This window comes from Phoxinus phoxinus (genome assembly GCF_949152265.1).
Source record: "Phoxinus phoxinus genome assembly, chromosome: 24".
Taxonomy (NCBI): domain Eukaryota; kingdom Metazoa; phylum Chordata; class Actinopteri; order Cypriniformes; family Leuciscidae; genus Phoxinus; species Phoxinus phoxinus.
In genome coordinates this window covers 24,801,070-24,825,428 of record NC_136899.1, presented here as the reverse complement: position 1 = coordinate 24,825,428, position 24,359 = coordinate 24,801,070, and the positions used below count along the sequence as shown (strand labels likewise).

Genomic DNA, 24,359 nt, shown 5'->3' with positions numbered 1-24,359 from the left:
CCATTGGACACTTTACTATCCCGTGGGGTTGTGAATGGCAGTGAAGGAACACAACTGATGCCGTAGGTCACATGACAAATGTGGTCCGTCTGGATTTACTGCACACATTCAGACGATATATTTAATGGTTGTGAAGTTCTTTTCTCATCAAATGTAGTACTAACTTCAGCATGCGATTTTGGATTAACTTCTTTTTGGACAAATGGGTTGAGAAAAATGTATAGGCCTCTATTGCGTGCCAAAAACAAAAGCTTAACAAGCCCAGTGAAGTTCTGGACTGAAGAACACAAAATTACATTAAAATGGGCAAGTAAGGTAAAAAAAAAAAAATCCTGCCACACCTTTTCATTAATATATCTTTATTGCTTGAATAGTTTTGATACAGAACAGCTTACATTTCTGATTCTGAAGCACTCATTCAAAGAACAAGAGTAGTGTACCAAAAATGTTCTGGTGATTCTGGTTCCATTCAAGTCCAGTAGAATTATTTTTGGGGATGTAGCAGCGACACGAAACTCCCTTTTACATCGGTCAACACGTCAAACAGTGACAGGTCTCCATTCTTCCAAAGAGACAGGGAGGATTAAAACAAGAAAAGAAAGAAAAACAGGGAAAAACGTGAACATATCTCGTAGAAAACCTAAGAGTGGAATGTGGATTTGATAACTCCACCCTGTTGATTTGAATTCACAGTCAAGTGCTAAAAAAGTAGTGATTGACGATTTAATATATTCAGAAATCATAGGTGAAGAACAATTTAGCAAGGAAATGAGGATTTGAGAAAGCCTTTTTGTACGAACCCTGAGAGTGAGACAGAGCGAGGCGGCAGGTGGGGCGAAAAGAGAGAAAAAACCCACATTTATAACTCAACAACATAAAAGGTTATCATGCAAAACTACCCTACAGATTCACCCATAGCAGAACAACAGTAAATTTCACAGTTTTACACTTAAAAAGAATATATCAATGAAAACAACTTGTATCTCTCTGTCAAACTGAAATAATCATCATCATAATAATATAATAAAGATAACAGAAACCGACCACACATTCTAAAAAATAAAAATGCATACAAAGGTCTACATAAAGCTTTCAGATCAAAAGTGATTTTTATCATCGAGAACCCAGATCAAAGCTGGGATGCTAAGTATTGAATTTGAATAATTTTTTTAATGCAGCATAATTGTGTTAATACATGGCTTCTCCACATTTACTTCTTCACCTGCACTGGGTCATAATAAATACATTAAAAACAAGTCTGTGAGCATTCTTACCAGAAAACCAACCACTTCCACGCACAACCAACACAAAACACACTCACATGAACCCAGGAAAAGGCATCGGGAGAAGCAGAAGTCCCGGAATACACAGATTGAGAAAGCGATTGCAATTGCATTCAAGTTCATCCAATACTAGAAGTCTCCTGCCTGAGCAGAGATGTTAGATCTTCACCACTAGGGGGCGCACACAACCTGATATCCAATCAGGGGCAAATTCTCTCTGTTCAATATTCCTTCTCACTCGCTTGCCTTCTTATATCATCCCGCAGGTCAACAGTCATTCGGTTGCTCCAGGAAATCAGAAGACGCTTACCAGTCCATGCGATTTCAAACAGTCTTCATGCCCTTTGAGGTTTGCTTTGTTTGTGTCTGAGGTTTTTTTTTTTTTTTTTACAACATGAGTTCATAAAACTGAGAAGAGATCCAACTCTACAAAAGAATGTGATTGACATGGGGTCCTCCTAGTTGAGGCACATCCCGACAGGAGGCAGCAGGGCGACAGGGTTCAAGTACACCATGAATTTGAGTTCATGAGCCCGGCAGAAAGTGAGACACCTGCCTAAAGCTCAGAAGAAAGAGTAAGGCTTAAAAAGTGATGTTTTTGGAAGACGGGTCACCCTGGGAACAGGTACACATTTTGTCAAGTACATCAGATTTACAACTTATGGGTTTCCTGTAATTCCTTATTGTTGTTTTGTGTGTGTGTGTGTGTGCTCATAAGTAGCTGATACAGGGCTTGAGGGACAGTAATTCATGAGCCCTTAAGTTAAAAACATGCCTTCCCTCATTAAAAACCTCCCCTTTGTGCCAAAAAACAAAACGCTAATGCTAAGGACATCGGACACAATCAGCACAGCTGGACATTCATCACCTATTTTTGGGCAAACATTGCCCATATACTTTACGTCATAGCTGTTGAACACCTTTCCAAGTATGACCCTCAGATCTTTGCTGGGCTGTTTCCACCAAATAATCTCTACATGTGACACAGCACCCAGAACAACAGAGCTCATTATTGTAATAAAACAATCACTCTGGAAGCCTTTGTCATTAAAGGATTTACACAAAATGGGAAACTACAGGCAAATAAAGGGAGGACAAACAGCCACGAAGAAGCCCTGTGGTGAACAAGTCGTCTTTGCGTATTCCAGTTATGCACTTGGGTGCGAGCCTCTCAGTAGAAATATCTCCTCTTGTTAGTCTCAGCCTTCGCTGAATAGGCTATAAACCTGCTTTTCATAAGACAGTTTTCACTGTCGCTGAACTGTACAAAACGATATGCAAATTTGTTCATATATTGCTTATTGTAGTTCTCTCAGGATTCCACAAAAAAAAAAAAGATCATTGTAAAATACTATAAAAATCAACTTTAGATCATGATAAATGCTGATAAAGATAATAGCAAAAAAAGTAGAAAGGCACTTGGAAACAGTCATCGCTTTTTTCACCGCAATGTACTTTTGTTATATGGCACTGCTTCTTGTTGCAGCACAATGTTTCACAACGTAAAGATAAACCAGGAAAGAGTCGCTCTTCACTTCACCCCAAGCATTGGCGGTTCGGAGGCGGGCAAAATGTGCTCAGTAGTGGGCTTGGTGTGGATCTCCAGTAAACCTTGGATGAATCCCTCCGACGGCTCTACGTCAGATGTGTTGGATGAATCTGATGCTTGTTCCTCTGCTGAAGGTTCTTTGGGTGTTTCTGGTCCAGTCTCGGAAGTTAGTTTAAACTCTTCAGTTTCCACAGCGGGTACACAGTCCTCTTTATCCATCAAGGTTGGTTCCCCCTTAACAGTGTCTGTTATTTCACTTTCATTCTCAGAGGGTGGATTGGTGCTGGTGGGGGTGCACTCGCCTTCGCTAGCCGAACGCCCACTGAAGCCCTCCTCGTCGGGTCCACCTGCGGCCCCACAAGTCGAACCATCACTATCCACTCCACGTAGTTTCTGGTGGATGCGCTGATGCCGGACCAAACTGTGCTTGAGGGTGAAGGTGCGCTCACATGTCTGACACTTGTAAGGCCGCTCACCTGGTAGAAACAAGGCATTTAAAACATTGAGCTTTTAATAAGAAACATTGGTAACACTTTATTTTACAGTGTCCTTGTTACATGTACTTACCATAGTAATAACAGTAAATTATGCATAATTACATGCAACTAACCCTCAACCAAATCATAACCCTACCCCTAAAGGGCCGTTCACACCAAGGACGATAACTATAAAGATAACGATAAAGAAAACTATATATGCGTCCACACCAATGACCGATAACGGTCTTTTTATGCTAAGCACGAGCGCCCGCGCTGCGGTTTCAAAGTAGCGAAAATGGCGTTTTTGGGTACACGATATCCTTAAAAGACGAGAGGAGTTGGGAGAATCCGTCACTCTGATTAGAGAGTTGTCATCTTTTGAAGACAAAATGTTAATACTTCTCACCATTTATTCCCAGGATACGACCGATTGCTTTCCATATATCCATCTTTTTTAACGCATCCTTGAAAAGCGGGTTTGACTTGTCAAACAGTGAAGGATTTTTTTGTACCTCGACGATTAACTTCTCTGCAATGTCATCTGACATTTTAAATGCGCGAGACCTTTAAATTAGAATGGATTCTGATTGGCTGTCAGTGTTTTATCGTTCGACAGCTGGAAAAAAATCGTTCTGAAAGTGATCCCAACGATATTGTTCCTCATATCTTTATCGTTATAGTTGTGATGTGAACTCTGTTATTCTTTAATATGGAGAACGATTTTTTGAATTATATCTTTATCGTTATCGTCCTTGGTGTGAACGGGCCTTAAAACCTATAGCAAGTGCATGTAGTTAATTAATATTACTCAGTACAGTAAATGTATAATTACACTGTAACAATGACACCTTAAACTAAAGTGTAACCGAAACATTTAGTTATCAAACAAGAGCTGTCAGTTCTTTTGAATGATTTACCAATCTAAGTATGTTTTCAGATTTGTCTTTACCTGTGTGAGAGCGCATGTGTCTGGTGAGATCCTGAAGGCTCCAGAAACGTTTGTTGCATATATTGCACACCTTTTTCCTCTTGTCTGGCTTGCTGCCAAGTTCTTCACTTTCTCCCTCGACACTCTTTGGTTCAGTTGCAGCTCCCTCTTCATCACTCCTCTCCTCCTTATCTTCCTCCGATCCACTCTCCACCACACTGCCCGTTCCCTCGTTCTCAGATGTGCCCTTCTTTAAGCTCTCCACCTCTTCGTCTGTAACCTCTTTCTTTTTTTCACAAGGCACAATTGGATCAGCCGATTTTGTGAGGCTTTGTGCAAGTCCGTTAGTTGAGTCTGACGCTTCATCCTGCTGATGAACTTTCTCATGTCTGGTAAGGGTGGCAGCGTAGCGGAAACTCTTCTTGCAACTTTTGCAGGTGAATTTGGACTCATCCTGAGGTGTTTTATCAGACATGTCACCATCTGCTGCAGGGGAGGACTGTGGCTGGTCTTTCTCAGTGATCTTGAAGTCCTTTGGCTTAGAGACAAACGTCAGGTCAAGGGTCTTATTGCTATGGGAATCACCATCCTCTTTTTCTGAGTCACTGTTCATCAATGACTCAAGGGCTGTTGGGTCCTCCTCCTCTTTGTGAGGAATAGGCTCTACAACAGCTGCTTCTGTCGGCTTAGCTGGTGAGGGTTTTTCAGCATCCATTGCTTCAGGCTTCTCAGGGTCTGATCTTGTGAGATCCATTGCCTCACTCCCAGGAAACTCTGTCTCAGATGTGCTCTCTAAAATATAAATTGACACATCAGGTAATAAAGTGCAGTTTTAACCTCAATGGTTAATCAACATTTAAAAAGATACCACCGTCTATAAGCAATTTAAAGTTAGTATATTATTTTTGATACCTGCACTCTCTTGTGAGCCTTCCTCTGCGTCTTTAGACTTGGGTATTCCACCATTGCGCCTAAGCACTCGGTTGGAAACGCCATGCTTGCGTAAAAGATGTCGCTCACAGTTGGACTTGGTCGAGAAGAAGGCATCACATTGGGCACAAGGATATGGCTTCTGACCTGTTTTAAGAAATTCAAAATAAAAGCAAGAAAATAAATTACACACATATTATGAGGGGTAACATAGCAGGTGTAAATTAACTCTGTACACCCTTGTAGTGCTGTAGTCTGTAAAAATGTACATAAGAGTCACCTGTGTGTGTTAACATGTGGCGCTGAAGCGAACTGGCCCAAGGGAAAACTCTGGGACAAAAAGGGCAAGTCATCTTTTGCACAGAATTTGAGTATGCATTCTTCTTCCCTTTGGACTGATGGGGTTGAATAGTCTGCCGGGCTGGAAAGTGTTTCTCATCTTTCACCTCTTTCTCGTCACTAGCACCTGGCTGCTGCCCGTCTTTTCTTGCCAACTCAATTGTGTTGGTCTGAAGATAGGCACTGAACTTGTTGGCATCAGTGTTCGCCAACATCCTCTCAACACTTGCAAACTCGCCACTAGACTCCAAATCAATACTCGGGTCTGTGGCATTTATCACAGTTTTCTCTTTCGTTATGCTTCTGGAAGCCCTTTTCCTGGACCTCTTTTTGGAGCTCTCTACGGAGAGCTCCTCTATCAAGGTATCTGTTGACTCTTGCTTGCCATGTGTATCAGAATCAGCCGGAAGGCTATTAGTGTTGTCCCGTTTTAGAAGGTCAGGGGCACCGGAAACAGAGGAAATGATCTGAGCAATGGATGCCAGTGGTGGAAGCTCCTTCACGGCAGCAGAGGAAGGTTTAGGAAGCAGTGGCTTTAGACGCAAGGGTCTTCCTGCAGAATTAGTGCTACCAGTAAGGGAGGTCAAGGCTACGGGGACCTGGTAGCATCCAAGCGGTAGGGGCTTCTCATCAATGGACTTATCAGTCTGAAGAGCCTGTGCAAGGATGCTAATGGTTGAATGTTCTTTCTTAATCTCTCTTGGAAATACAGCCTCAATGTTTTGTTTAAGCTTTTTCAGAGGATTCTTGGGAATAGAGAGGTCAATGGGTTCCATAGAAGAGTCATAGGAGACAGGCTCAATTTTGATCCCGGGTGATCCACTCACACTTCCAACACTGCTGCTCCCACGACTTTTGTTAGAGAAGTCCAGAGGTTGATCCATATCCAAGCCGTAGAAGTTGAGGTCTTCAACCTTGATAGGCTGCACCACAGTGCTAGGAGAAACCCCATTAAGAGGAGATGGGTTTGGGCTATTTTGGGTTGAGGCAGCTAGAAGAGTGATTATGTGCTCTTCAATATCCTGCTCTTGGACCTCTGGATGTTGTTTGAGAAGGTGATGAATACAGTTACGCTTGGCAAGGAAGGCTGCTCCACAACGCTTGCACTCAAATGGCTTTCGCTGGCAGCCATTATGTGTTCGCAAGTGAATCTGCAGGGCCCGGAAGGTCTTTAGTTCCTCCCCACAGAAGCGGCATGTAGTTTCACTAGTCCCAGCCTGCTCCAGTACATCTGCTGTGGACGTGGACGAGGTAACATACTTGATGTTTTTCTCAATCTCCCTGCGATTGTTTTTCATGTGCTTTTTGCGAAGATGGCGCTCACAGTTAGCCTTGACAGTAAATGGGTAATGACAGAGACGGCAGACATAGGGCCGCTCACCACTGTGCGTTCTCAAATGACGGATCAATGTAGCCTTGTCTGGAGCAACATAGTCGCAGATATTACATTGGTGGGGTAGGATGCCCAAATGATATCGCATGTGTGCCTGCAGCACACCAGAGAACGAAAAGACCTGGTCACAAAATCGGCAGGGGTATGAGCCTTTTTGAGTTCCTCCCTTCTTTACAGTGGTCTCATCTAACTTGCCATTCTCCTGCTTGATATGCCTTTCATCCATGTCCATTGGGGTATGGGCATCTCCCATGCAGTCTGCCTCCATTTGTATCCTCTCTGCAGAAGCCTGGTTGTTGGCAGAAGAGGGAGAGGAAGATGACGAGAGATCCCTTGCTGTCTTAAGAGGATGGCTGGCAGGGGGTGGGAGGCTAGGGCTGATGCAGCCCAGTGAAGCTTGCTGGGTGTTTAATAGGGGTGGTGGAGTTGAAGCTATCATACTGGTTCTAGGAGCCACCAAGGGCTTTGGCTTGAGAGGAGGCATCTGCTTGTAGCCCGACTGCACAGCACTACAGGGTGCCTTGGATAAGGGTGGGAGCGAGATTTGGTTAGGAGCAGCTGAGGCTACTTTGAGTATTTGCTGTATATCAGCAAGTTCCATGCCGGATTCACCACAAACAGGCTTTACCACCATACCACCATCTGGCTGTACCAGAAAACCGGTCTGGAAAGGCTGAAGGGACAGCAGTTTGAGAGCTTCTTGATGGGACAGTCCTTGAAGAGTTGCTGGGTCTACAAGAGACAGGTTAACCCCACCAACAATGCCAGCCTCTTGAGGTACGGTGGACTGATTCGGATCTACATGGATAACCCGGATGCTATCTAGCTTGGCCTGCTGGATATCCTCTTCTGAGGGGGCAGGCTTGATCTGAGAGATGTGCTGCAAGCCCAGGGAGTCCATGAAGCTACTTTTCTCAGGAGTGGGAGGCTCATCTTTCATAATTAAGGGTGAAGTGGTCTCTTGGGTGCCACTTGAAGTCTCATGTGAGGCTTTGTGCAAGTCCAGAGCTGAGCTAAGAGGGAATGCCTTATCACATGTGTCACATACAAAACGATGGAATTTGCCAGTACATCGGCGGAGGTTTGTTTCACACCAAATCTGTGGGTCAAAATAAAACTGAAACTTAACAAAATTTGCATATTACAGTCGAGACAAAGAACTTTTACAAACTGTGCAGATTAACCAAAGAAAAGTTGATAATGGCTTTTACCTGGGCAATACGAGGGAACTTCTGGCATGAAAAGTCAATGAAAGCCAGATCGTTAAAGCCAAGAGGGATGGATGGGTTATTCTGAATAAAGGGTCGTCCATTGGGGTCTGTGGGTAGCTGCTTATGGATGGCTGCATTGTGGCGGAGCAAACTTCGGTGTGTCCGGAATGAAATGCAGCATAAATCACATCTAGGAATAAGAATGCTTATGTAAGGTGTTGATTTCAAAGATACACCACACACATTGTTTGTATCTATTTGTAGATAATCTGCATGTTGTATATGCATAAATTCATGCTCAATAATTAATATTACTATCATTGCCCAAATTCTTCAAGAAACACAGTGCCCAATCTACAGTGTGCAGTGGAAATGCATCCTAGACATCCTAAATATATCTAGGTGAATTTGAAAGTCAATAGTAATCACGCCCTCGCCTACAATGGCTCTCGTTCAGTGTTTATTGGGTGCTGCAAAAGACAGCTGGTTAATGTCTGTGCACTGGTCTTGTCACATGTCCTGCCCCTGATCATGGTGATGACGCGTCCATAGGGACTATAAGCAGCTTTTATCTCAGCAGACATACACAATGCAATGCAAGGCAGGGCATAGCAGCGCATCCACCTGAGAAGCATAATGAGCTAAAGTGCTAACAGGTTAAAGATTACTGCTCGTGAATGATTTAATACATTTGGTTTGAGTTGTATGAGAAAATCATGTAAATCAAAAGCAAAATTTAGCTGTCTTGTTACAAAGAGCAAATTCCCTGTCGAGGATGCTGTTGTTTCTATTGGCTATTTTGCAATGGCTTCAAACGTGGCTTGCATGTATGGGAGTGTCTGCCTTACTTGGAAGGGCTGTTAGGGTGAGACAGATAACATGTCTGTATCTTGAAAAGCATTCTTGTGTCTGTTTGTACGTGTAAGTGTGGTTATTTAGCTGCTTTTAGAACTCTTCAGAGTGGAACCCAATTCACAGCAGTCTAGATCCTCTTAACTAGCACTCTTAGCTCTTGTGATTACACAGGATTAGTGCTAAATTTGCAGCACTTCCATACAACAATAACTCTGCTCTGAAACTCAGACAGGCCCTGCCAACTTCCTTTACCCAGAGCAATCCCATACAGCTATCCATTAACTAGAGCTAGCCATCGGTTGGGTGATTTTAGAGGGATAGTCTACAGACTGATGTCTCCAAGGATACAGATACCACCTCACACACATGCATGCACACACACACACACACTACTACAGAGATGTCCTGCAGAATGCATCTTGCTAAAGTCTCCTCCTGTGTCTCATTAAATCCCCCCCCCCCCAGCCACACAACCTCTGTGGTCCCTCCCCCCTCCATTTTCCCTTCTTTCCTCTACATGCCACTCCCTTGCCTTAAGCCTGGGGGCCACATGCGGAGGGAGGGGGGGTTAAAGCCTCTCCCGAGTGGGAGGGGGACACGTCGACAGGATTACACTCATGTAGGTATGATCATTCTCAGCCAATTACACTTCAGCATAACATTTCAACAAGCAAAACAAATATAGCTCAAAATCCAAACTCTGACACTCAGAAGGCCAAACCTGTAAAACAAGATTTCTATCTGAACCAAACAACTGTTTTTTTTAACTTGTAGCACGATATAAAAAGGCAAATCCCACTGGGAAAAAAAATCCCTTGCTTATATAGTTAATAAGCAAGAGGAGTTGCCCCCTCTGTATTCGGATGTGTTAAATTATGACTGTACCAGCACAAAGCATGCCACCATATCTCCCAGCAACTGCAGGGATCCAGCCTAAAGCCCCAGCTATTGGCGTCTCCCTGCAATACAACTCTAACCTCAAACAAAAGGGACAACATTCCTGTCTGAGCTTAATGGACAGCTATAATATACTGAACAGAAAACCGAGTGTAGGAAGGGCCAAAACTGTTCCATTGTCAAACTCTAAACATTCCTTTGTTATCAAGCCTGAAATACATTCATGCCTCTTCACAACAATACATTTACTATACTGATGCATGAGTTTGTACCTCAGTGTAGTGTCAGGATGGGTCTCCATGTGGGTGTCAAAGTCGTTTCTGCATGTGAGGTTCTTGAAGCAGATAGGACAGGTCAAGACTTCCTCCTGTCCTTTGTTCAAAGTCTGCTCATCTGCCCCACTATCCTCCAGGACCTGCAGCACACAGGTCACTGTCAGCTATTTGTAGCTTAATTTGAGAGCACCGTCCTGGGAGCACTGGGTAAGATGGTGGATCTACACTTACCTTTTTGCTGGATGGCTCCTCTGTCTTCTCTCGGTCTTCATCTGGGTTTAGTTTGCGTTTGGCTGCAGAGGGACGTCGTCGCTTAGGTGAAGAAAGAGTTGGACTGTTGGGGATGGAGCTGGCAGAGTCCTTCTCGTGGATCTTCATGTGTCTGAAAACAGATAAATGAGTCCTTTAAAAGTTAACAAACCAGCTGTCACAGATTGTTTAGCGATCATCACAAATGATTCTGATCTCTTAAAAATGTTTGGGAAGTAGTTGCATCTTGAGGACATTTCCAGCTGCCTCCCACTAGTTTGATGGATGAGTAATTAATGAATAATATTCTAGAAATGTAGGGTTGAGGAACCCCTGTTCATCCCATTGGGAGCCAACAGAAATTACTGTAATGGGAGGATGCTAATGGGCTGGAAACTCCTGCAATTATCCCACAGACTCTATATGTGCATATGTAGAGTCCAAGATGGCGGGTTGAGATCAGCGGAAGAGAGCGGTAATGTTGCATGGAGAAGGCCATGAGTTGATCCTCTATTTTCCAGAGAGATCCTGAGGAAACCAGTGAGGATACATGGGAAGTAAAGGCCCAAAGAAATCAGGATGCCCGACTTAAGTAATAGCTTCAAGCCCACTGTTGGCTTAAATATCACACACACTATTCGTTTAGTCTTTCACTGAACTCACACAGATAGTTTTATTGTACAATCAAAGGTTAAAATTAAAATGAAACATGTCTGCCCCATCCAAAGTTTATATATGTGTAGCTATACAAGTTAATCTATTGAAAGTACTTTGGAAGTGTACATGCATGTGTAAGTGTAAAAAAGGTCAGACATCCCATGGACTTGCAGGTCTCAGTTTTCACTCTGCAGTCAGTGGTTTATTAATAGCAAGCAGCATGTTGGACACTCGTGTGAGGATCTGACAGGCTGTTATATCTCTCTGCTCTGGACTCTGACCTTACCTTTGACCAATCACAGAAAACCAACACTGCCAAGTCAGCAAAACTGTGATTGGATGGGAATCGCCACCACTGTAACCTCATACACAGGATGACAACTTATCCACTGAAAAATACTAATTAGTTCAATATTGCTAGTTTATAATAAGGATATGACTGCATCTGAGTCATGCAGAACAGTTTCAATTAACTTGTAATGAGTAATGTGGCGGTAATGTTTTTTCAAATTGCACTAGACTGAAGTTTCCTCTCCTTGAATGAAGGATGTCAATATGGACATTTCATGAGCAGGCTGGCTAATCTGTAAAGGATCATAAAACTTGTTGATGCATAAACAGGTTCATTCCATCCAATCCAGGCATTCCACGGCGTTCCCGCAGAGCACAGACAGAGGGCACTGTGGTGTCAGGAAGTTTCCTCTTTTCCAAGCAATGTCAAAGCAAGGGCACCCCTTTAAACCTATGGCTGTTCAGTGGAGTAGCTAAGACTGGAGGAGTTAAAGCAAATAAAAGCAGCCAATCAGAACGCACTTTGACTGTCTTCTGTGAAGTTGTGACCTTTCTCCATGGCAACAGTGACTCCCTCCTTCTTCACCTCCCCCCCAACCAACCATGTGATGCTTTGGCACAAGATGGCTGATTCCTTGCCAACTACATGGACAACTTCCGTGGTCATACATGAGACATCATAACTATTAGTTAACTTGTGGAAAAAAAAAAACTTTCTCACACTGTATTCATGAACACCTGAAAAATATTTGAGTAATGAAGAGCAAAAAAAAAAGAAAAATGGGGGGAAACCTATGAAAGAAGTGAATGTAGCCAAATATTCTAACATACATTATCTAATTCATAACAAATCACAATTAAACTTTGGTATGTACCTTGTCCAGCACTGTTTGTGCTAAAGACTTAAGTGATGGGAAGTTTTGTTTGTTTGTACAACAACGGGCAAAAGAAAGAAAGAAAATCCAATTAGTAAGTAACCACCCAGAACACCCTAGCAACTACCCAACTACACACTAGCAGCATGGCCGTAATTTGATTTTGCATAGGCAGACAAGTGTTTACATTTTCTTTATACTCGTCAAAATTAAAACAGATTATGAAGACCACACGACGATGAGAAAGATGAGGAAATGTTATCAGGACAGTAACAGCTGATGTAGTAAATCCAGATTCCCTTCACATCCGTCACAGCACATTCCATGCATATCAAAGGTGGTGTAGTTCATCCAATTCCCCCCCTACAATTTCACTTTACTTCTGCTTACTACCAGATAACTGCAATTTACAGAGTCTCTATTCAAGCCATCCTACCCTGCAGGCCTTTAAACAACTTACTAAGAGCTGTCCACACACACAGATTCCCCATATGCACTTCACCATCAACCTCCACAACCTTGGGAGGAAGTTCATGTTTACCTCCTCCATCAGCAAGGCCTGCTGGGAGAAGATACCATGACCAAAACTGGGGAAGCGACGGGTGGGGGAGGTGTTTTAAAGTCACCCTTCGCTTCCTGCAACTCTCTATCTCTCTCTCTCTCCTTAAACAAGAGCTACATAGCTGACAAACCCCAGCGGTAGCACAAGTATATGACCACCAACATACACAAACAAACCAACGCCTTTTCATTTATCTTAGTGGCACACTCATCCTCTGGGCAACTCTTCAACGCAGGGCCAGGCAAAGGCAGGGTGAGGCCTAAAGGATGTAATCAACCAAAAAACTTTCACTTCTCTAAAAAAACAGCATGTATACTTGAGAAGTTCAACTTCTCAAATTATTAGGGCTGTCAAAGATAATTTAGGTCATTTCAGTGTTCAATATTTTCTATTTAACGTGTACAAACATTGAATGTAATTAACACAGCATGCCTAGCGCTACAGTATACGATCACATTAGAGCTGCACGACTCTAGATAAACTGAGAATCAAGATTTTTTTTTGTTTCATCATGATCCTCCCACGATTCTGAACAGGCACCTTAAAAAAAGTAATTTACCAGAGGTTCTGACAAATGTTAATTGCTGCAGGCAATAATAAAAAAAAAAAAGTATGAATCTGAATTAAAAAAAAAAATTTTATGGATTGAAATAGAGCTGCACTTTTAACGAATTAACATAATTTAGCCTATTCAGCCTCCCAGGTTAGGGTTAGTTAGCATGTTCTTTATGCTATTGTGCAGCTGAATAACTTAATGTGTTATGTTAACATACCGGACGCCTATTCAGCCTGTTGTTCTGTGCGCTATTGTGGAGCTGAATAACTTGCCTTTCCAGATTAAATGTCTGTTCTTGGTCTTGAATTTTGTGAAATAAATTTCTAAGAATGCGACTTATAGTCCAGTGCGACTTATATATGTTTTTTTCCCTCTTCATGACGCATTTTTTGACTGATGCGACTTATAGTCCGGAAAATACGGTAGTTACCACTTGGGTTTCCTTGTTTTAAATTTGGATCAGAATGAAAGCAATTAAGGAATAAAATAACTGCATATGACTTATTTTGCTTGCTCACAAACATATTAAATCCACTAAGACACAAAGTTAATGCTAAGCTTGGGATTACAGCTCATTGTTGAGTATTTAAGCAGAAGGTATGACGACACATTAGGGCGGATACTCCTGCACATCTCCCTTCTCTTAAATCACACACACATATACAGTGACACATCTTACTCAGAGCTATCTACAACTGCATTTAAGACACACTGAATTTTAATAATCAACCGTTCACAAAGGTGTGTATGAAATTATAAACTAAAACATGTCAATAATAAATGGATAATTACTCTATTAGCTGAAAGTCAGCATGAAATTAAAATTAACTTTCTCAATAAATGCTCAATTCATCAGTTTGAATTACATTTTTAAAAAGCATTTAAAAATTAACTAATCGTATTACACCCAAAAAATCTAAATCTAATTACTTCCCGATGTAAAGTCCCAATCCTACGTTAATTTCCACTGAATCTTCAATATTTCTCAGAAATTCATTGCATTATGGAGGTTAAATGTGAGCAGTGTCATGTCGTCTTTGAGCAATGCGATCTCCTGTTAAAACAAGATCAATTCTGGCGTGCCGTTCAAAATCTTCCACCTTAGGGACACCTCTTGGCTCCTAAAAGCAAAATGCAAATATTTTTGTTTGGAAACCAAGACTCACCTGTGCATGTTGCCATTGGTAGTGAAAGTCTGAAGGCACACACTACATTTGTAGGGTCTCTCTCCACTGTGCACTAGCATGTGACGATCCAGAGAGCTAGCCGAGCTCAGAGACTTCCCGCAGATACTGCAAGAGTGGTCCGCATTCCCACTATCGGTGTTGTGCTGGAAAAAGGAAATTTGGGTCAGCTAACTAACACTAACGGCCAGGTTCTTCAATATGTTGTCTGGTCTAACTCTCCCAGGATGTCTAACGAGGCAAATACTTGGACAAATGGTACTAGTCTTTATTCCATCTTTGCTGACTTGCATACAGACTTTAAGAAATCAACAGGTATGCAACAATATATCGAACAAATGAATTAGCTGTGCATGTTACCTGGCGGATGTGCATGGTGAGCTGGTGTTGGGTCTGAAAGCCTTTATCACACAGCGGACAGACAAGTAACCCGCTGTCATCTTTGGCTTCCTGAAACAAATATATACAAGGCAAGATGTCTGAGTTATAGATCTCCATAGTATACATGCAGCATTGTGTTATATTATGTGACAAACGGTGTTTTAAGGCAATTTCACAGCAGAGATTTGGTGCGGACGCAAATCTGATGTCTGGTCGGCACGAGAGCTGTTTTCAGGACTCGGATGCACACCAGAGTCTGTTTAAAAACAAATATTTCAAGAGGATATCTGCTAAAGGTTTGTCAACGTTTTCTGAGTACACTATTACCATACAGTAACACTGAACAATTTGGGGATGGTAAGATTTTATTGATGTTTTTGAAATGCTCACCAAGGCTGCATTTATTTGATTTAAAAAAAACTTAAAATTGTGAAACATTACCATTTAAATAATATAAAATATTTTAAAACGTAATATATTCCTGTGATGGCAAAGCTGAATTTTCAATTTGACGCAATTTTCAGCATCATTACTCCAGTCTTCAGTGTCACATGATCCTTCAGAAATCATTCTAATATGATATTTGAAGAAATATTACTGAATATTATCAATGTTGAAAAAAGATGTGCTGCTTCATATTTTTTGGGAAACCGATACATTTTGCAATAATCTGTTCAAAAGAACAGTATTTTTATTATGCAGTTACTGTCCCTTTTGATTACTTTAATGAGGCTTTGCTTAATAAAAAAAATATAAATTTCTTTATTAAAAAAAACTTTTGAACTGTACACACTTTAAAATAAAGGATCCAAAAGGGGGTTTTCACAGTGATGCTGTTAAGAACCATTTTTGGTTTGGCAAAGATCCTTTCTTAAAATAACCTTTTTTTTCTTTTTCAAATCTCATTTTGATTTAATTTAAGAACTTTTTTCACAATATAGAAACTTTTGTGCAAATGGAAAGATTCCATGGATGCTAAAGGTTCTTCATTGAACCATCAATGCCAATAACAAAAAAACAACAACTTTATTTTAAGAGTGTAGAGTAGATTAACTTCAGTTGCTAAAAGCCACAAAACATATATTAGAAAAATTAATAAATCTTATCCTTCAATGATAAAAGCCAGTCTTTTTGTATAAACCCCAAATGCCATCGTTAAAGCAACACTAAAGCACTTTTCCTCTTCGGTCCCCCTACAGGTTGGAAGTGGAATTGTCCATTAATAATTTAGCCTACCGTCGCACGCCGTTTATCCAGCGCCGGCTTTGAAATGAACGATGTCCACAGACAAGGTAGAGTTGCATGATTTCATGAAAGTATGATGTATTGCGACATCAGAAACGAAGAAAAACTAAATAATGACTATAGAGAGCCTAAGTCCCTCCCCTTCCGGTGCACCATGGGACCTTATTTCGGAAAAATATTGTATGGTAGTCAATGGCGAGAGACAACAAATATTTTGATCTCGTTTGAATTGTGCCCTGAATTACACATATGATGTTTGTTAATTTAAAAGATACATTTTAAAGTCTAGAAAGTCGCAGTTTGATGTAAAACTGTTGAGGTATAAGACTGTGAAAAAACGTAATTACAAAGACTACAAACCCAAAAGGCGCACGTGACGTCATACCTTTTCACTCAATAAATGAAGCTAACTTTACTGATGCTAACTTTACTGACGCTAACTTTACTGACGCTAACTTTACTGACGCTAACTTTACTGACGCTAACGTCTGTCATGTTTTCTATAGTCTTACGTTATAATCGTAACGTGGCGCCGTGATGCCGAAGTGTGTTGTACCAGACTGCACACACGAGAGGAACGGTGACGTATAGTGCGAGACGAGAGATGTAGTTCATTGAGCGATTTTCACATAAAACTAAACGTTACTCTTCTGTTTTTACACAAACTGCGACTTTCTTGACTTTCATAATTATCTTTTAAATTGACAAACATCATATGTGTAATTCAGGGCACAGTTCAGACGGAATAAAAAGATAAGTTGTCTCTCGCCATTGACTACCATACATATTTTTTCCGAAATATGAGCCGGAAGCGGAGGGGGCGGGACTTAAGCTCTCTATTATAACGCTTGACGTAAAGCAAGCCAAATTTGTAGTTTTCTTATGTCTCCTGTCTCCGATCTGGCAATCTCACATAGTGTGGTTATAGCAGATAAAGGACGTCCAGAAGTGACGTTCACCCTGTTACGACTTGATGAACCACTGATACGGTTTTGGAAACATTATTTTAAGGTAAAACAAATTCTTTAGTGTTGCTTTAAAAGAGCGTGGGTAAAACCCCATATGCAGGAGGCAGGGAGTGAGGCCTTGTCTTCTGACCTTGAATGTCTTGTCAGAACATGTTGTGTGTGTGAGATACTGAGCTAAATTCACTCTGTTAAATAAACACTTGCTCAGCCCCAGGAGCTACATCAGTCCCTGCTGCACAACCACTGCACTAATACTAATATACCACCAGAATACAGTTACACTTTAAAGTGCTCACGCCTTTTAAAGGGATAGTTCACTTTAAAATTAATTTTTGGTATGTTTTAGATTACCTCAAGGGCATCCAAGATGTAGGTGTCTTTGTTTCCACAGTATTTTCAATTTTGATATTTTTAGGTCAAACCGTTCTTGTGTGACAGTCATACCATGCAGGTCTATGGGGTCCACCTCAAAGAGCATGCACAGAGAAGTCCAAATTACACATGATTTAATGACTCGTAAATGTAAGTACACATTGATGGCCTAAGACACGAAACGAGCGGTTTGTGTGAGGAAACGAACAGTATTTATATAGTTTTTACCTCTTGTAATCACAGCCACGTCCAAGTGATCTGAGGGCGCGAGCGCATCCTGGTGTGTGACGTGTGCGCAGACTGGTGCATAGATATATATACACTAGATATCGCCTTGGCTACGGCAGTTCATTGGAACGAATGTCTTTAATGCGACATCTAGTATATATATATCTATGCACCAGTCTGCGTACACGTCACACACCAGGATGCGCCCTCAGATCACTTGGACGTTGTTTGAGGTGGACCCCATAGACCTGCATGATATGACTGTCGGACAAGAACGGTTTTGACCTAAAAATATCAAAATTGAAAATACTGTGGAAACAAAGACACCTACATCTTGGATGGCCTTGAGGTAAGCTAAAACATACCAAAAATTAATTTCAAAGTGAACTATCCCTTTAAACATGGACCACAATCGTGAATCAGAAGATCATCTGTACAGTTGACGTGGGAGTTTGTGTGTTTCATGAAAAGCATCTGGAAGGAGTGAGAACTGCTTCTTCTTTCGCCTTGAGTGGAGATCTGTAAACTGACACCACACATGCTCCCTTCCTCTCGCCGTTGTCGACCGTACCACAGATCATTAACTGAACATAACGGCACGGTCTCATTCAGTGAGACCAGTTCCTGTGCTAACAGATCTGATGCCGTCACATGACAGAGTGCCCTATATACTTATGATATGACGTCATAAAATAAGTGCGCAGACATCTCATAATATATATAAAAACAGGGAAGGCGCATGAGTCACTAATTCAGCTCTAAATAGACGCCCACGTGATCTGCAAACACACAAAGCGGTTCAACTGGACTGGAATCTTCAAAAACATCTCTAGGAAGAAACGAGCACTTCCTTTTCCTCTGATGGCACGTTGGCGTAGACGAGCTTGTTTTCCTCCCATGACTCTCTTGGCTTCAGTTCAGGACCGGCGAGAGACAATTGCTAAAGCTGACCGTGTTTACCGTTCAGCATGTTATGAGGGGAAGTGTCATTCACAGACTGTGTTTGCTTTTTTTACCTTAATTGACCCTTCGCAGGGAGTTTGATTGACATGTGATCTAACCAATCATAATCTGCCATCCGCAGAATCCGCAATTTTTTCCCGATTAAGCAGTCAGGAGAGTTAGTAGATTAATGGGAGGATTTGAACTTGAGAAGCGGAGTGTACTGACGTCTCTCCGCGGTTAAAACAACATTCCTTCTGATGTTCATTCATGTTTATTTGATGCTATAAATGAACTAGAAGGAAGAGATGATCGGTTCACGAGCGGCTTTAACTGAGGCGACACAGCGATCTGTCACACACATTAAAGAGCCACAAAACGGTATTTATAGTTTTCATTTCTTTAAAAAATGACCATATATGAAAGTTGAGACTTTGTTTCATATCAAAAGTAAGCTGGTCTGTGTCTGTCAGTGTGTTGTCCGTCTCCTCTCTGCCCCGCGATGTGTTTTTCACTGCGTGAGAACGTGTGTGTGTGTGAGAGCGGCGTGGCTTGTCGGACATAGCGACAGTAACTAAGGGGGGGGGGGGGGGGGGGGGGGGGGTCTTTGCGAACGGTCAATTGGGAGTAATAATTTCGTCATACACGGAAGTCTCATTCATTTAAATCGCTACAATTTATGCATACTGGCCTGCTTAAAGTTCATAGGTCATCAAATGTGTTATTGCACTATTATTACACTGCCGACAAAAAGTCTGGGGTCGTTAAGAATTTTCTTTGAAAGAAATGTAAAAAAATTCAGCAAGGACAATCACAAATGACATATAGATATTTCTATTTCAAATAAATACTGTTCTCTTGAACTTTCTATTCAAAGCATGCATTGCGGTTTCCACAAAAATATGAAGCAGCACAACTGTTTTCAACATGTTTCTTGGGCATCAAATCATCATATTATACTGATTTCTGAAGGATCATGTGACACTGAAGACTGGAGTAATGATGCTGAAAATTCAGCTTTGATCACGGGAATAAATTACACTTTACTATATATTCAAATGTACTTCACAATATTACAGTTTTTACTGTTTTTGAACAAATTAACAGACTTGGTGAGCAGAAGAGACGATAGAGTTAAAAAAAAATCTTCAAGACGAAGACTTCAAAAGATTATCACAGTTTGATTCAAAAAGTGGATGTAATTAATTTCCCCTGATTACAACTCATAAGGTGCACCTGAGCAAACACCTGTTTTGTTGCTGTCTGAGCCTGTTTGTGCTGCACTTTGGCACGTCTCTTTATGCTCAGTTAATCCAGTAAATTACACAACTCACGGTAAGCTTCTTTACTTTTCCTCAAAAGAAGTGAAAGAGGCCTGAGAACTCGGCTACCGCCTCTCCAGATGAAACAGACTAAAACATCCCAGCCTTTAAATCTCTATCCTGGTCTCTAGATATGACTGACAGCCTTTATAACACGTCTATGAGATTTTATAGCTTTTCCCCTCCAGACAAAATTTGCCGAATGCAGACTACCGTATGTAAATATGCCAAAAGAACAACACATTGGTGAGTTTTTCAAATGGGGAAGGAACTTTCTGAAGGGGGAAGGGTGGTTTGGATCCAGAACATCAGAGACTAAACTTCCCCCAGATTTCCACAGGGGTGTTAAGGGGTTAAAAGTGACACCTGTTGCCCCACACAGGAGTGTTAAGGGATGGATTGCATGCTGTAATGGGAGCCATGTGATGCAGCCGTGTGGACAAAAGGTGGATTGAGATGCCTGAAGACCATTTGTCACTTTTCATTGAAAAACAGGATGCTGCATCCATAAAGTCCTTCCCATCTGTACCACTTTCTGACCACAAAAACACATGTATATATATATACAGTCAAACCAAAAATTATTTAGACACCAGACGTCATTTTTTTTTACTAGTAGGTGCAGGACACTATAGTTAATTTATGTAAGTGAGGATAGCAAAATAAAAAGTAAACTGTGACATTATACCCAAAAAAATCTTCATACATTTGGACTACCAGTAAAAAAAAAAATGAGACCAAAGATTATTGACCTGACCATGTTTTGCTTGTGTTTTTTCTTGAACAAACTGATTGAACAAAATTAAGCATTGCTTTGACCTAAATTGGTATTATCTAATTGTTCAAATAACAATTACTATTAACAGCTGACAGCTATTCAACCTACCGGTAATTAATTTGTGAGACAGTCTACCAGAAGGATGGACAAAACCAGAGAAATATAAAAAAAATATAAAAATATCAACTGAGTTTTTTGTCTTATTTTATAACCATTTTCTAAACTATAGCGAATAAACTGTGATAATGTGAGAAATGTTGAAGGTGTCTGAATAAATCTTGGTTTGACTGTATATGCACCAGCTATTCATTATTTAGTGCTGTATTATTAGGATTAGTGCGTTCCATTATCCATTATAGTAAAGTAAAAATAGTATGTGAAATGTGCAAGGATGACAGTGGAGTGTTTGAATATATGATTAACAAGGAGTTTTAAGGTAATGAATATAGCTAGATTTTAAAACTTACATGCAAACACAAACAATGACGTGGTAGAAAGCCACAGTGGCATTCTGTCTCATTACAAACTCAAAACTATCAACTTTCTCATCAGCAGCAAAGTACAAACTCTTGTATAGTAGAAGTATGCTAATTAGAATGCAGCCAAGTCTCGTCTGATTGGTTCATTTGGGGAGTCAGCATGAGCTTGTTTGTTTTTTTGAGATTATGAATCAGTGTTAGAAATTCAGGGTTGAGTTTGGATCATAAATACTATATCTTCTGTTTTAGAAGCCCAAACAGTTCTTGTATCCGACAATAAAAGGACATCAATTGCACAAAATACTAAGAAGCATTTATGAAAATATAGAAACGTAATTCATTGCTTTTCTTATATTTTACTGTTTTATATATATATATCAATTGCATGTATGCATGTAAATCCACATATACATAACACTTCCTATTTTCTGATTCTATTTGATTTAGCACATATGTATGCGACCCTTCACCCTTACTCCTCATAACCTCTTACCTGGATCTTTCTTCCACTGCGGTTGGTGCTGGGGCTTTTGACTGGCACCTTATTGGGCGTGGTGTGGGCGGAGTCTACTACGTTGTTAAGTTGAGCTGCTTTCATCACAGTGCTCATCATGGAGTTAATGGGAGACAAGTCCACTCCATCGGCTACATGCATCTCTCCATCTGCTCTATTCTGTCCATTCTCCCATTCATTTCCTTCCTCCTCTACACTGGCAGAACCCTCTGTGGATGTTTTAATTTCTTTGCATTAATGGCAGACAGACGGATAGAACGATAGATAGCATGATAGACAGGTAGATAGGTAAATAGACAGAACAATGGATAGGTAGATAGAGCGATAGAGAGATAGATATAGATAGATAGAACGATAGATAAATAGATTTCTACCTGTGTGTGTTTCTGTGGGGGCGGGGCTCTGGACATCATCGCTTTGCTCCACCTTTTCTGCCGTTTGGGTGCAAATTGCGGATTCTGTTCTCGTCTCCTCCTTTGAATTTTCCATAACTATGGAGAGAGAGAAAAAAGAAAAACGGATGCAGATAAGCCAAGAGTGCACTGGAAGTCATGCTTATATTCAAATAGTTTTGCAATAAGTTTCATAAAATCATAACAAATATTCGAACTTTACGAGTAGAAAATAGCTAGTTAAGAGATCAGCTTTGTTTTCTAAAGCATCTAAATCAAGAGAGAAACGGCGTGAGAATAGAAAGCGGTTCAGCTGTACACTACACAGGGCACTTTCCCAGTCAGCAGAACATGATGTGTGTTCTCTAGGCACAGTACACACATTCTCTCGGTGCTTTATGGCTCCAGCACCTGTCCGGAGAGCACAAGCGAGAGGTAGTGTGTCTGCCCGGCTTCATGACCACACGAGCATGGCGAACGCAAGAGCATGAGGGTCGTCATACACAAAGTTTGATGTTTCATTCTGTATTCTACGTCCACACTTCTACAAAAGAACACGTTTTTGCATTCCACTTTAGTACTTTTCTCATTGTTTTACTATGTGAACACACGCACTATTTGAACAACCATTGCTCTTGCATTTCACATCTTTAGCAGAGACTCTCACATGACCGCGGTCTAAAAACAGGTTACATTTTAACCTAATAGGTTAGGTTAAAATAAGAAATAAGAGATGCTTGGGCATCTCAAGACCTTGCGTTTTTCTATTCCACGGGTCTCGCTTCACGTTTGTTTTTTCACGCCCTTATTGACACTGAATTTCCCATCCTTGACATCCAAAATCTTTGTGAAATTTACACAACTTATTACTTTCCAAGCCAAGTTTAAGAAATAACAGAGATCTGATTGGGTTAAGCAACTTGCAACATGATAGGCAAACTGAATAGGGCATGGCCTATGAAACTATGACTGGTTTCACCCAATTTTCAGACAACTACACACGACCACACAGGCACATCTCTTCTTTGGTGGGTGTTGGCCTGGCAGATGGCTGTAGATGCTAATCTGGATGAGTGAGGGGGGGGGGGGGGGGGGGGGGGGGATGTGTCTAAGCGGTACTTCTAAGATGGGGAGGTCATGAGGGGTTCGTTCCTGTGGGGATGAAGAGAGATGCTAAAGGTACTTTGTCCTAAAACATACTGGTTTTGATTCAACAAGTGTGCTAATGACTAAAGAGTTTGCTAAAGTGGTAAAATTAAGGAGGGGAAAGCTTTGGAAAGAGGAAGAATGGGAGGTTGGGAGGGGGAAAAGATGGAGAAAGAACAAGCAAGCAAGACGCTCTCTTTGCTAATTGCCGTTTCCCCATCCACAACCACACAGGAAGCTCCTCTGCAGTCTGGGCAACTTCCTCTTTTGGAGAGAGGATAAGGGAATGCAAGTGTGTGTGTGTGTGTGTGTGTGTGTGTGTGTGTGTGTGTGTGTGTGTGTGTGTGTGTGTGTGTGTGTGTGTGTGTGTGTGTGTGGGCAGTTGGACAACAGGATCTGCTGTTGGTTGGACCAGAACAGCATGGTTGATATGATCAGGGATGGCCAACTCTGCACCAATAAGTGAAACTTCACATATGCCTTGTAGCCAAATGGAGGTAAACCAAATTCCTCCAAAAACAGCCTGCTAGTCTAGCGCTAAATGCGGATCGAGCTCCTCTTCTGAGTCCTTACTCCTCAAAATAACAAAAGTGGGGGTTGACAAGTGTGTTCATCAAGCAAACATCACTGTAGTGACAACAAATAAAAAACTAAATAGAAAATTATGTCAGAGAAGACTCACATGAATGTCCTTGCAGTTGTTTTTAAAGTCATGAAGTTTGTTGCTCATCCAATGTAGTACCTACACATTTCGGACTCACCATGTGTGTCAAAGTTAGTAAGTCTTAAGATATTGGCTAAGTTGGCCTTTTTATGACAAGGCAAGTTAGTTCAGATTGTAAAATTTCATGTGGCATGACTCCCCAAAAATGTAATGGCAATTATGGATTAAAAACTCATGATATTTGTATAAAAAATACTTGATACTTTTTTAAAAACTTTTTGAAAATAACAATTGCCATGTGCAAGGAAAATTAATTATTTTTACTCAAGAGTTTTTAAACTAGTATTTCATCAGTTTGTCAATGCTTTTAGTTACATTTAAAAGAAAAACCTTTCACAAGAATAAAAAGCATCAT

At 41.0% G+C, this 24,359-nt stretch overlaps 1 protein-coding gene across 10 annotated transcripts in view; it reads right to left on the bottom strand.

Annotated features, from left to right (window-relative positions):
* Positions 1-328: 328 nt before the first annotated feature.
* rreb1a (ras responsive element binding protein 1a) overlaps positions 329-24,359 on the bottom strand; it is a 60,060-nt gene continuing 36,029 nt past the window's right edge. For 4 of the 10 annotated variants that reach the window (XM_079602288.1, XM_079602289.1, XM_079602287.1 and 1 more), the window contains 10 exons: positions 22,117-22,233; positions 14,874-14,963; positions 14,496-14,659; positions 10,371-10,521; positions 10,137-10,279; positions 8,113-8,302; positions 5,450-8,000; positions 5,152-5,316; positions 4,261-5,031; positions 332-3,308 (listed from right to left, as the gene is read on the bottom strand). In XM_079602288.1, the coding sequence (XP_079458414.1) occupies positions 2,815-3,308; positions 4,261-5,031; positions 5,152-5,316; positions 5,450-8,000; positions 8,113-8,302; positions 10,137-10,279; positions 10,371-10,521; positions 14,496-14,659; positions 14,874-14,963; positions 22,117-22,155 (4,758 nt within the window). In that variant the 5' untranslated portion in view covers positions 22,156-22,233 and the 3' untranslated portion in view covers positions 332-2,814. Of the gene's footprint in view, positions 3,309-4,260; positions 5,032-5,151; positions 5,317-5,449; positions 8,001-8,112; positions 8,303-10,136; positions 10,280-10,370; positions 10,522-14,495; positions 14,660-14,873; positions 14,964-21,721; positions 21,952-22,116; positions 22,234-24,359 lie in introns of all 10 variants that reach the window. The other 6 variants (XM_079602284.1, XM_079602285.1, XM_079602283.1 and 3 more) reach the window with 3 other exon arrangements.